The following is a 13,162-nucleotide window of genomic DNA, read 5'->3' as shown; positions in this document are numbered from 1 at the left end:
TCTGTATTGGAACCCTGTTGCTATACACATTTCTTTTTAAGTCTCCTTACTACATCTTTTTTGTATGCCTACACCTTTACACCTTTCTGTCAGTCTGATCAATTACCTTTCCTGTGTCTTCCTGTCAATCACTTCCCACTTGATCTCTGGTAATACAATTTTGTCGTTTGCCAACAACTCCCACCAGTCTTGCCTCTTCTCTGTCTGTCTCTCCCGTTTTTTTTTTTGTTGTTGTTGTTCTGTCTCTTTTTTCCATCTCTATACTACTCTGTATAGTCCCCGCCCTTCCTTATCCTTAGGGGATATGTTCCAAGATCCCTACCCTACTCTAATGAATGCCTGGACTCCCACATAGCTGACTGCAATTTGAGTCCCTGACCTGTTCCCCCCCCCCTCTCTGGTGACCACATATACCCTATAACAAACTTAAAGAAATACTAATAATAAATAAATAATATAAAAATAAACGGTAAGAGATTAATAATTACTAACAATTAACAATAACTACTAATAAAATAGAATGATTATAACTGTATGCCAGCACCACTACTCTTGTGCTTTGGGGCCATTATTAAGTAAAATAAGGGTTACTTAAACACAGTCACTGAGAGCACATAGTAGAGGTGATAACCAAGAAGGCTATGTGACTAATGGTAAAATATATACCATGGCTATGATGTGCAAAGTGATGTGATTCACATCCCAAGAGAAAGAAATGGGATGGAACGAGATTTCATCAGACTACTCAGAGCAGTGCACAATTTAAAATTTATGAAAATAACTGAAACTATGTAAAGCAAAATTGTGAATAAGGAGGTGCTATTTTAAAAAGTGACCTCTTACTGTAAAATTGTTTTCATAATAGTGTGTTATGAAATATATCAAAAATATTCTTTTGCTTATTTTTCTGCCTCTAGAGAAGTAAATATTTCTTTTCAGATATAATTAATAATTTCCTTTTCTTCTGGGTTAATTTTCAACTTGTTTAAACTTTGTTTAGTTACTATAATAAAATGAATAGTGATCTAATCTCTATGTATTATATGGTGTACTAAATTGGGAGGAGTTAAGAAACTGTTTCTTTGTTCCTTACATTTTCTTTTTACTTAATTTGTACCTAAATAAATAAAATAATGTGTCATTTTCATTTTTGATTGTACTAGGGTCTTGAAAAAGTTAATGGAAAGTGCATATTATGTAAAAACTATGCATGTGTTTTCCCTTTTTTGTGCACTAAAATATTTTTTCCAGAAATGACTCCTGTATTTCCAACCAAACCCAGCATTCAGTTTGGAATCTGACATGTAACTTGCCTAGGCTGACCCCTGTAACCTAATGGTTAAAGGAGCCATATTCCACATGGCTGACTATCCATTTTTTCCATGAACTTTTTGAAGCCCTCTCCGGGTACACCAGGCATAAATCAATATTGGCACTAATTTGACTTAATACAAACCACACACATACACACACACAGCTAGTAGTGGGGTTAGTATTTCTGTATTTTGAGTCGGTAACTGGGATTCCTTTTTTTTAAATTTTTTATTATTATTTTTTTAAAGGTTTTTGCCTTAGGGTTGCTGCCAGACAGATAGAAAGAAAGAAATCACCCTACACACACACTCCACTCCCATGGGGATGGCCACGCCACAATTCCTTCTCAATTCTTCTGAGATTTTGGACATGCACACACATGTGCCTGGAATAATTTTCAACTTGCTGGGTCCAGGGGTCAAACCACAGTCAGCCATGTGGGAGGGAGTTTAGTGCCTTAACCACCACGCCACCTGCTAGCCCCAAAAGATTGCTAATATTTTAAACAATAAGCTCACAGTCTTTACTAATATTTCTATATTGTTATTGGTACAGTTTATGGTAATATTCTCAAAAGAATATTCAGAAATGTGTATGAATGACCAGAATTTTTTTGGAACAGTGAGGTTTCTCGGTAACCATTAATAATAGTTACAGTTTTTGAAATGCATTCAGTTTAAAATTTTTTTTAATAATTATTTTATTTAACTTATTTATTTATTTATTTTGAACTTTGACCAGAGTGGGACAGAGTGAGAGAGAGAGAGAGAGAGAGAGAGAGAGAGAGGGAAAATGAGAAAGCAAAACACCAGGTCCGGGACTCAAACCATTGTCAGCCATGTGGGAGTCCAGCACCCTTAACCACCATGGCACCTGCTGGCCCCAGTTTACATTTTTTTTTTTCTCTTGGAGAGGTTTTTGCTACAGGGCACGTGCACTCACCAGACAGACAGAGAGAGACAGAAAGCAAGAAATCACCCCCCAGGAGGGATGGCCACGCCTCAATCCCTTCTCCTTCGTTCTCCTCTTGGGATCTTGGGCACGCATGCACACACACCCGGCGTGAGTTTTAAGCCATCGGATCTGGGACGCAAACCGTGGTCGACTACATGGGAGTCCAGCGACACAGCCATTACGCTATCTGCTAGTCCCCCAGTTTAAAATTTTTTAGCAAGCACATACTGTATGTACAGCACAGCTAAGTCATTAATCTACTGATGTTTAATTAAATAAAATCTGTCCAATATAATTGATTTTTTTTTTAGTAGTTTCTACCTTTAAAATTTTTTTCTAAGAAGGAACATAAGAGCTTATACTTTACTACCATTTTTATAGATGCCTACCTTTTGGGCAGGCCTACTAAGAACTAATTTATATTATGTTAAATTTTATGTAACCTATTGGCTCATTGGTATACAATAATATGAATTGCAGAGTAGTTTAAAGCTTGCTGACAGCCATGTACCTGGTCCATGAAAACTGAGACAGATGCTAATTCACTGGAATGTTTATGGTAAGAAGAGTATACATATCTTGACCAAGGCATGACTATAAGGTTCAGATTCATTTGTTAAGCATATTGTAGGTCAGAGCATATTACGTTGACAGGTCAGAAAGCATGCATTATAAACAAACTTCACTTTGAAGATGTAACAGCTCAAAAACGTAGTTGGGACTGAGTAAAAGAGACATTCAAAACACTTTAAAATGACGAAAACAAATTGATTTGATAATGGAAAGCTTTTATCATTTCTAAGTATAATTGATACTGATACTAAATTAAATGCATTTCCAATCATGTTTACATGTAATTTGCTGACATATGCCAGTGCTTTTCTGCAGTTGCAGCGGTTATTTTGAGTAATTTCAGGTAGTCCCATACTGTGATTTCCTGAAAACTACATCGCTTAAAACTCATATAATTTAAGACCAAGTTTCTATATGAGTAAGCTACAACTAGAACTTATTTTGTACATTAAGTATGGTTTTATTATGTTTTTATATTGTACTGTTTCAAGTTTGTATAATTCAGAATTGCACGCATTGAGACTGAATTGTATTAATAAACTATTAAAGTAAAATGGCATTTTTAAAATTTATTTCCTTTTTTTTTCACTTGTAGAAAATAGAACTTCCAAAGAAACTGGCAAAACGCTATCCAGCATATGAATTATATCTTTATGGAGAAGGTTCCTATGCAGAAGAACATAAAATTCTCCCTTTAACGGGTATTCCAGTTCTCTTTCTTCCTGGTAATGCTGGAAGTTACAAACAAGGTAAGTCTTGGAGGTAAGATTTGAAAACTATAAAATTCAGTTCGTGAATTTGAATCATGCATACTCAGTGAATAAATAAAGTAACTGTATTAGTACTGTGTTAGGCTTACCAGGAAACCCAAATTTATGATTTTTACTCTGAGAGAAAGTACATGTGAGATGTACATGGAAAAGAAGTGTCACATTGCAAAGAGTGAAAAGGAGAAAAAGAGTAAGATGGAGTGATATGGAAAAAATAGATGATGCAGAGATTTAGGAATCGGCAGAGGAAAGGGATTTATGATGGAAATAGAGTACAGAGAACAGAACAAAAAGCATTGATTTGGAAAGTAAATCAATGGTTTATGTTTGCCAAACAGGAGAAGAGATTGGTTTCTTTCTTTTGAAGCATGTTAAGTTATATTTAGAACTGAGGGAAACACAGGTGAAGATAATGAAATTTTTTGTTTGTTGGTTTTTAAAATGTGCAGGGGGGTACCAGAAGGTGATGTGGTGGTTAAAGCACTGGACTACCACATAACTCACTGCAGTTCGAGTCCCAGACGCAGCAACTTGAAAATCAAACCGGGCACGTGTGTGTGCATCCCCAGAATCCCAAGAGGAAAACAGAGGAAACGAGATTGCAGAGAATGGCCATTCTCCTCAGGGGGGATGTTTTTTCACTTTCCTTCTCTGTCTTTTTCTGATTCTCTGACAAGTACATGTGCCCTATAGTAAAAACCTTAAAAAAAAAAAAAAGTGCCAAAGTGTCAGGGAGAGGGGCAAGCACCCTTAGTGGGTGTGGTCACATTGCAGTTCCTTCTCTTCCACTTTTCCATCCTGTTGGGATTTGGAGCACACACACATGCCCGGCATGTTTTTCAAGCTGCAGGGATATAGATTTGAACTGTGGTCTACCATGTGAGATCTGCCTCTCTTAACCACTGGGCTGCAGGGGTCAGCCCAGGGAAGTTACATATACAGATGCCACATTGATTATCAGGTTGGAAATACAGGAGTTACTTCAGGCATAAGAGTCAGGTAATATGGAAATAATTTTGTTTTCAACTAAAATCTGCTATTTTGGTCTATAAATGGAGTAGAATTGTCATGTAATAGACTAGAATTGTTGTAACATGTAGTATAATTACTTGCAAGTTTCTTTATGCATCTAGCAGATATTTATGGATTAGTACCACCATGAGTCAGGTAATACTCTAGGTATTGGTATCCAAAGCAGACCAATACAGATGAAATCTCTCTTTTATCAGACTTATATTCTAGTTGGGAAGATAGCCATTAAGGAAATATGTCAGTAATGTTAAAAACTAGAAACAGGGGGCCAACAGGTGGCGTGGTGGTTAAGAGCATTGGACTCACATGTGACTGACCGTGGTTTGAGTCCCAGACTTGGCGTTTCTCACTTTCAATCTCTCTCTCTCTGTCTCTCCCTCTCAGGTCAAATTAAATAAATAAATAAATAAAATAATTATTAAAAAAAAAAAAACTAGAAACCGTATAAGAGTACAGAATAAACAAGGTCAGTAGGTGAATAGGTTATGTAAGGTGGGAAAGAAAGGTCACCGTGAGAAGATGGCATTTGACAGAGACTTGAATGTAGCAAAGGAATGCATGCAGTTTTGGGGGGAAGATCCTGAGACAGAAGTATGCTTGGTGTATTTAAGACCATTATTGACTAAAAAAAGTGAAAAGAGATGAGAATGGAAAAGTTGCCATAGGCTATATCATATAAGCTGTGGAAAGGACTGAATTTTGATAAAAATGTGAAAATGTTGGAGGGTTTTGAGTAAGAATTATGTAATCTGATTTTTTTTGTAATTAATTGTTGTATTCAACATATTGCATGTACCCAGAGAAATACATAGACTATAGATATTTAGTTGAAAATTATTATAAAGTGAACATCCGTGAAACCAAAACCCAGGCTAAGAAGTGGAATATTGCCAGCATCCTGGAAACTTATTTTATGCCCCCCCCCCTTTTTAAGGGGTATCTTAAAACTCCCTGCACTCTTTCTAGACATAATCACAGTCCTATCTTTAAGGTAATAATTTTCTTAATTTTCTTTATAGTTTTAGTGCCTAACTCTGCATCCTTAATATATTTATTTAGGTCTGTTTTTAAACTTCGTAATATAAACACAATCATTCAGTATATATTCTTTTGTGTCTGGCTTCTTTCATTCAGCATTATCGTTAAAAATTCTTCCATGTAGTTTTGTGATTTTTTTCCCTTACTCTGTATTACTCTGTTGTATGACTATACCATGGTCTATCCATTCTGTCTTTGGACATTTGGGTTAGGGCAAATAAGCCAGTGTTTCCATAAGATCTATACCTATCAGTGTAATTTCATGTTACAGGTTATGTCTGTCCTTTTGTCTTTACTGGTTGTACTAATTTATATTCCCACAAGCACTACATTATACTTTTCTTTGTTCCACATCCTTGACAATATTGGAATTGTGAGGTTTAAATTTTTTAACTTATCTGGTAGGTGTGATTTACATCCAAAAAATTTATTACTCTGGCTTTGCTGTGAAAAGAATATGCTATAAAAGCCAAGAGTGGAAATAGGGGAGATACGAATCATTAGTCATCAAATGAATGCAGATCCCGGCTAGGATAGGTATAATCAAAAAATAAATAATGGGCCAGTAGGCGATGTAGTGGTTAAGGTGGCTGGATCCTATGTGGCTGACTGCATGGTTCAGGTACCAGACCCAGCAACTTGAGAAGCTTACCGGTGTGTGTGCCCAAAATCTAAAAAAGAGAAATGGAGAAGAGATTGTGGTCTGACTGTTCCCCATTAGGTATGCTTTCTCACTTTTTCTCTTTCTGTCTCTCCCCAGTGAACTCACAATTTTTTTTTTTAAATTAAAATAAATAACAAGTATTGGCTAAGATGAGTAGAAATTGGAATCTTCATGTACTGCTGGTGGGAATGTAAAATGGTGCAGCCATTTTGGAAAACAGTGGCAGTTCCTCAGAATACTAAATATGGAGCTGTCATGTGGGCCCAAAATTTCACTCCTAGATATCTACCTAAGAAAATAAACATGCATAACAGCACTATTCATGGTATCCCAAAGGTGGAAGTAATCCCAGTGTTTATCAGCTGACAAATGGATGAGCAATATGTGACATACCCATACAATGACTCATTATTCAGTGGTAAAAAAGAATGAATTATTGATATAGGCCAGAACATGGATGAACCTTGAAAACATGAGAAACAAAATATGCTAATCACAAAATATAACATAGTATATGATTCTGTTACGTGAAAAATCCAAAGTAGGAAGTCTGTAGGATTAGAACGTAGGTTAGTGTTTGCCCAGGGTTGTGAAGAGTGGGGAAATGGAGAGTGACTGCTAATGGCCACAAAGGTTTGTTTTAAAATTGTATTTATTATTTATTTAGTTAGTTAGTTAATGTCCTTGTTATTATTATTTTAATTTGCTATTGGGCATGTGTGCTCACCAGAGAGAGAAAGTGAGAAAGCAAGCCACCAGATCTGAGATTTGAACCTCAGCCAGCCATGTGGGAGTCTAGAGTCTTAATCACCATGCCACCTGCTGGCACCTTATTATTACTTTTTAAGATTTTGCCACAGGGCACATGCACTCATCAGAGAGAGAAAATGAGAAAGTAAGCTGGCAGTGCAGAACTCAAACCTTGGTCAGCCGTGTGGGAGTCCAGTGTTTTAACCTCCACACAACCTGCTGGCCCCACAGTTTTGGTTTTGAGATGATTAAAAGATATACAATGTGGGGCTGCAGGTGGCGTAGTGGTTAAGGCACTGGCCTCCAACATGACTGACTGTGGTTCGAGTCCCAGACTTGGTAACTTTTTCTCTCTCTCTCTCTCTTGCTCCGTCTCTAGTCAAATGAAAAGAAATACAACAATAGCAAATAAAATTAAGTAAACAATTCTTTTAAAAAAATCTAATGTTAGATTTCAGAGTTGGTTGTACAGTTTATACCAGAAATTGTGAATATACTACAACCCGCGTATTTACACACTTTACACAGTGAGTTGCATACTGTTGACTTACAGTGTACATATAATACATGTTTCAGAAAGTGAGAGCTGGCTCTGTGGGATAGTGGTGATGTACTGCTCAAAAGAAGCCGGATTCCACATGACCATGGCTCGACTTCCTGGCCTGTTTCTGTTTGACCTGAGAAACATATGTGTGCTAGGCACACATGCAGGGACCCAGGATAAGACATACTCTATGTAATGAAAAAAGATAATAAAAAAAAAAAAAAGAGAGAGAGAGAGATAAGGGCAAACAGAGGTACTTTATTTGGTAAACCATATGCTGTAGTTTTTTTCTTTATATACGATAGAGTGTGCATACACATGAGAGAGTGAGAAAGAGAGAAACATGAACACCCTCCAGAGTTTAGGCACATCCTGATTCCCCTGCTCCGGACTATTGGATCCTGGGCAATTGTGCACATACATTTCAGGCAGGGATTCAAGCTATGGTCACCACGTGGGATCTGATCCCTCTTGAGCAGCACATTGCCATTGTACCACTGTATCACAGAACTGGCCTCAAATGCTATAATTATTATGCCACTTAATGTAATCAATTCCTAATGAATTTTGTTAAAAAGTTTATAAAACGGCAAAAAGAAGAAAAAGAGTGGAAGCAGGGAGATGAGTTAGGAAACTATTAGAATAGGTAAGAGACAATGGTGCTAATTATAAAAATAAATAATTGTATCATACAAAAAAAAAAAAAAGATGATGGTGCTGGGACCAGCAGATGGAGTAGCTGTTACATCACTGGACCCCCACATGGCTGACCATGGTTTGAGTCCTGAGTCCTGGAGCGTGACTATACCCTCTGGGGTGTGATTTCTCAACTTCCCTCTCACTGTCTCTGTCTCCCTGCCATCTGCCCTCTGTGGGCACATGTACCCTAAGGGAAAAAACCTCTCAAAAAAAAAGAATGATGATGGGACCAGCAGTTAGCGTAATGGCTATGTCGCTGGACTCCCACGTAGTTGACCACGGTTCGAATCCCAGACCTGGTGGCTTAAACTCACGCCGGGCGCGTGTGCGTGTGTGCCCAAGATCCTGAGAGGAGAATGGAGGAGAAGGGATTGCGGCATGGCCATCCCCCCTGGGGGGGGTGATTTCTCACTTTCTGTCTCTCTGTCTCTCTGTCTCTCTCTCTGTCTGGTGAGCGCATGCGCCCTATAGCAAAAACCTCTCCAAAAAAAAGAAAAAAAAAAAGAATGATGGTACTTAGATTAGGAAGATGATGGTAAAAATGGTGAGAAGCTTCAATTGGAGATACATTTCGAAGGTAAAGCAGGGGTAGAACTTACTGATAGATTGGTGGCATGTTTGAAAGAAAGAGATCAAGCATGAGTATCTAAAACAAGTGATGAGCAGACATTTCTTGTAGATAACCTAATTCTCAGTAAATGTAAGAGATTCTTTATTTCTTATTCTTCAAAATATCCTTCCCTTCTCTTTTAGCCTTTGTCATCCTTACTAACAAGGAAGCTAGTAGAGAATGAGTGACCTGTTCATCCTTTATTTATTTGATTTAAAATATACTTAGGGGGAACAGCAGGTGGCATGGTGGTGGTAAAGGATGCTCGATTTTCATATGGCTGATCACGGTTTGAGTCCTGGACCTGGCAGCTTTCTCTCTCTCACGTACACACTCTGTCCCTCTCTGGAGAAATTAAAATAAATAAATAAATAAGTAAAGTTAAATAAAATAATTTTCAAAATATATGTATATTTTAGGACACACTCTTGTGTTCAAGTTATTTATTAGGAGATTTTAAAGTAAGAATGAATAAAAATTTAAAACTTTATTTAATGTGCACTTCTCTTGTCCTTTGCAGTTCGTTCTATTGGCTCTATTGCACTAAGAAAAGCAGAAGACATTGACTTCAAGTACCACTTTGACTTCTTTAGTGTGAACTTCAATGAAGAATTAGTGGCATTGTATGGTGGAAGTCTTCAAAAGCAGACCAAGTTTGTACATGAATGCATTAAAACAATTCTCAAACTCTACAAGGTGAGACAACCATGTAAATTAATGGTGCTGGAACCTGTCAGCATCTCTTTTTTGAGGGACTCAGTATTTTTTTAAATCATGTATTTGTTTATATTGAAGTTGAAGCAAATATGACACAAAATTTTTTGTATGTATGAGAGTGTTGTCTTCAACTCAGTGGTGGTTTTGAAGTTTAAATTGAATGTACAGAACATCTTTCTAGAAAGTGAATTTAGAAAAAAATAACTTTATAGATATATATTTATTAGTAGTACAGTGCATTTTCTAAAAGCCATTGGTATAGATTTTTGCTTTTTGCTGTGACTAAGTAACTAGTACTGGAGTAGATCACTGCGTACGTAAACAACTATAAAACTGGTCAACCTAAAGCACCTGTTTTGAGATGTTAGACAACCAAGCAGCAGAGGACTGTGATCCCTGAAAGAAGTGAGCTCCATGATTGCCCTGGCTTTCTGCCTAGAAGCATTTTCCAGACCATCAGGCAAGTAGGTGGAAATCAAGCTGAGCACATTGATATTGCTGAGCTAAAGAAGACAGAGAATTAGAATTTGAGGCTACTAAAGCCAAGGTTAGATAAGGGACAGGTTATAAAAACCAGCAGAATGATGCAGAGACAAAAGTGCTAAAAATTGCATTTTTTAATCTTTGAATGCCATGCTGCAAGTGTACAGGATGAGAAACTACAAGGGAGTGGCAAACCAGCAAAAAAGTAGTAGAGTGTGTTTATCTCAGGTATAAGAAATAAAAAGGAATGTATGTCTTTAGAGAAATTGAAAAGAATAGTAAAATAGAGTGAAAATCATCTGTGCCAGCAATTCTAAGCAGTGTCAGGGATTGAATACAATTACCTAATTGGGGGAGATGGGAGGACTGCTTCTTCCTCAGGTGGCCACTGTGGAATACTTGGAAGAAACCAGCTATTTTAGAGTTGTAATCTGAACTGAGATTTTAGAGGCCACATGGTGCTGGGAAATAGGAGTTCTGACCATCTAGAGTAGAAATAGAGTATAGAGGGCTTTCACTTGAAACTCCAGAAAAGGACATAATTTAAAAGGACATAATCTTTTTTTCTTTTTAAAGAGAGATTATTGCTATAGGGTTTGTGTGCTTACCAGGGAGACAGAGAGAGACAGAAAGTTAGAAATCATCCTCCAGGTGGGATGGCCATGCTGCAGTCCCTTCTCCTTCATTCTCCTCTTGGGACTTTGGGCTCACACACACATGCACCCAGTGTGAGTTTCAAGCTGCTTGGTCTGGGACTTGAACTGTAGTTGACTACATGGGAGTCCAATGACATAACCATTACACCATCTGCTGGTCGCCAGGAACAGGATAATTCTAGCCCTAAATTAAGAGCTACTCTAGTGTTCACTTTAACAATGCTTAGGTATTGGGGCGAATACTGACATGGCTAACAGTAGTTTGAATCTTAGACCTGGTGGCTTGAAAATCACATCAGGCAGCTGTGTGTGCATGCCCAAAATCCTGAGAGAAGAATAGTAGAGAAGGTATCGAGATGCGGCCATCCCTCTGGGGATTGATTTCTCACCTTCCTTCTCTCTGCCTCTCTCTCTTTTTCTCCAGCAAGTACACATGCCTTATGGTAAAAAATAAAAAACAAAAAAGAAAAAGAAGTGCTTAAGTATAAGCCTCAAAAATATCCAACAAGTTGGGACCAGCTGGCCCACAGTCCTGAGTGGAGAATGGAGGAGAAGGGATTGCAACATGACCATTCCCCCAGGGGGTGATTTCTTGCTTTATATCTCTCTGTGTCTCTGGCAAGTGCCCATACCCAAGCAAAAATCTCTCAAAAAAAAACCAAATTAAGGACTTAAGGTAAAAGATGCACATAACAAAGAAACAAATGGAACATCTCAGCAGACAGAAAGTATAAGCAAAACAGAAAGAAAAATCTAGCGCTAAAACAATACATAATCAGAAATGAAATATTCACTAGGTAGTTGTAAAACAGATTCAGCACTACAGAAAAGATCCCAGGATTTGAAGACACAACAATAAAAACTATCCAAAATGAAGCACAGATGGCAAAAGGACAAAAAAGAGATTCAGAAACCTGTGAAATAGTACTAAGCAGTCTAACACATATGTAATTAGAACCCTAAAAGAAGGATAGAAACAGAGGAGGAAAAAATATTCAAAGAACTAATGGCCCCAGAATTTCTAGTTTTGACTAAACATTTTCAACACATAGATCCAAAAAGGTGAATGAATGTCAAATAGGATAAACATGAGAAAATCATACCTGAGGAAAGCAACTTTTCAGGAGAAATGGAAGGGAAGGGTGAGTTTCTAGGAAGTGGTGCTGTCTTCCAGATATCTCCCTAGGGCGGAACTCATTTGCTGCAGCAGCACCCAGTTCCAGATTTGGTGACGGAGGCTGGTCCTCTTGTGGCCTCTCCTCCCATCCGCTCAGAAACATTAATAAATAAACTTAGTAACTTGACTCTCAATCCTGGTACCAGATTCCTTTCTCCTTGATCAGAAGGTCCATACCAACAGCAGCACAGAAGGGAAGAGATCTTTCAGGTGATCAGAGGTGGCTTCCTCTACAGAAGGAAAGGAGTAAGAGCATTGTTTTCTGTGAGGAAAAAAAGGATGGTAAAACTGCAGTACCTTTTAATCAACAAATTTTCTCAGCTTGAAAGAAAACTTAAGAGACATGAGGCTTAGGGAGTTCAGCTTGAAAGAGATTTTAGAGACTTGAGCATTTCAGGAGTTCACAATGAACCAAGAAGTGAACCATTCAGATGTCACTGTAGTTATTTCCTGTATCATGGATGGGATCTCTCTGGAAATGCTAAAATAGGGAATAATTATGATAGTCAATTTAGCCATAAACCTTATTCCTTCCTGTTGGTAATTGTATGCAGCTGATTGAGAAAGGTACTTTTGATAACCTCTGAGTTCTGTGACATTTTTCTTTTTGCATCTCTTTCTATCTTGATACCAGTGATTTATAAAGAATATGTGTAGTTTGAATGTAGTTGAGTGAGTTCAAAGTACAATACTATGTTTGTACTTTCTGATCTGACTCAAAAAGCACCAGTAGTTCTCAGATAATGTGTGTTTTAGAAGCCTGGAGTATGAGATAAAACCCGGCATCAAGTTTCAAGCAAAGTGATTTATGGGGAAGGGATGGAAAGAAAACGGGATAGTTTGGCTAGAACATAGCAATTAGGATAAGTAATCAGATTTTTCCAGTTTTCAGAAATGTAAATTACAATAAAAGGAAATTTTGGTATTTAACTTTGTAGTAGTAAATAAATGTGTGCATATAGAAGAATTTATTAAATTCGATATACTTAAAGTAAAAAAAGTCTTACCTAATTATATCATACTCAAGTTTGTGGCACATATATTCCATAGAATACTATTCAGCCATAAAAAACAAGGCCCTGGAATTTGATAGAAAGTAGACGAATATGGAAGATGTGTTGCTGAGTGAAGCAAGTCAGGCTATGAAAGAGAGACATTGTATGTCTCCATTTAACATATAC

General features: G+C 37.4%; 1 protein-coding gene across 1 annotated transcript in view; it reads left to right on the top strand.

The window, feature by feature from the left end:
- The window catches only part of PGAP1 (post-GPI attachment to proteins inositol deacylase 1), a 91,936-nt gene that overhangs the window by 4,320 nt on the left and 74,454 nt on the right, over positions 1-13,162 (top strand). Inside the window, exons 2-3 of the mRNA XM_006159914.2 lie at positions 3,437-3,590; positions 9,469-9,644. Of these exons, the coding sequence (XP_006159976.1) occupies positions 3,437-3,590; positions 9,469-9,644 (330 nt within the window). The remainder of the gene's footprint in view (positions 1-3,436; positions 3,591-9,468; positions 9,645-13,162) is intronic.

The sequence above is a fragment of the Tupaia chinensis genome, unplaced genomic scaffold (assembly GCF_000334495.1).
Source record: "Tupaia chinensis unplaced genomic scaffold, TupChi_1.0 Scaffold000661_1, whole genome shotgun sequence".
Lineage (NCBI taxonomy): Eukaryota > Metazoa > Chordata > Mammalia > Scandentia > Tupaiidae > Tupaia > Tupaia belangeri.
This window is presented reverse-complemented; position numbering and strand designations above follow the sequence as displayed.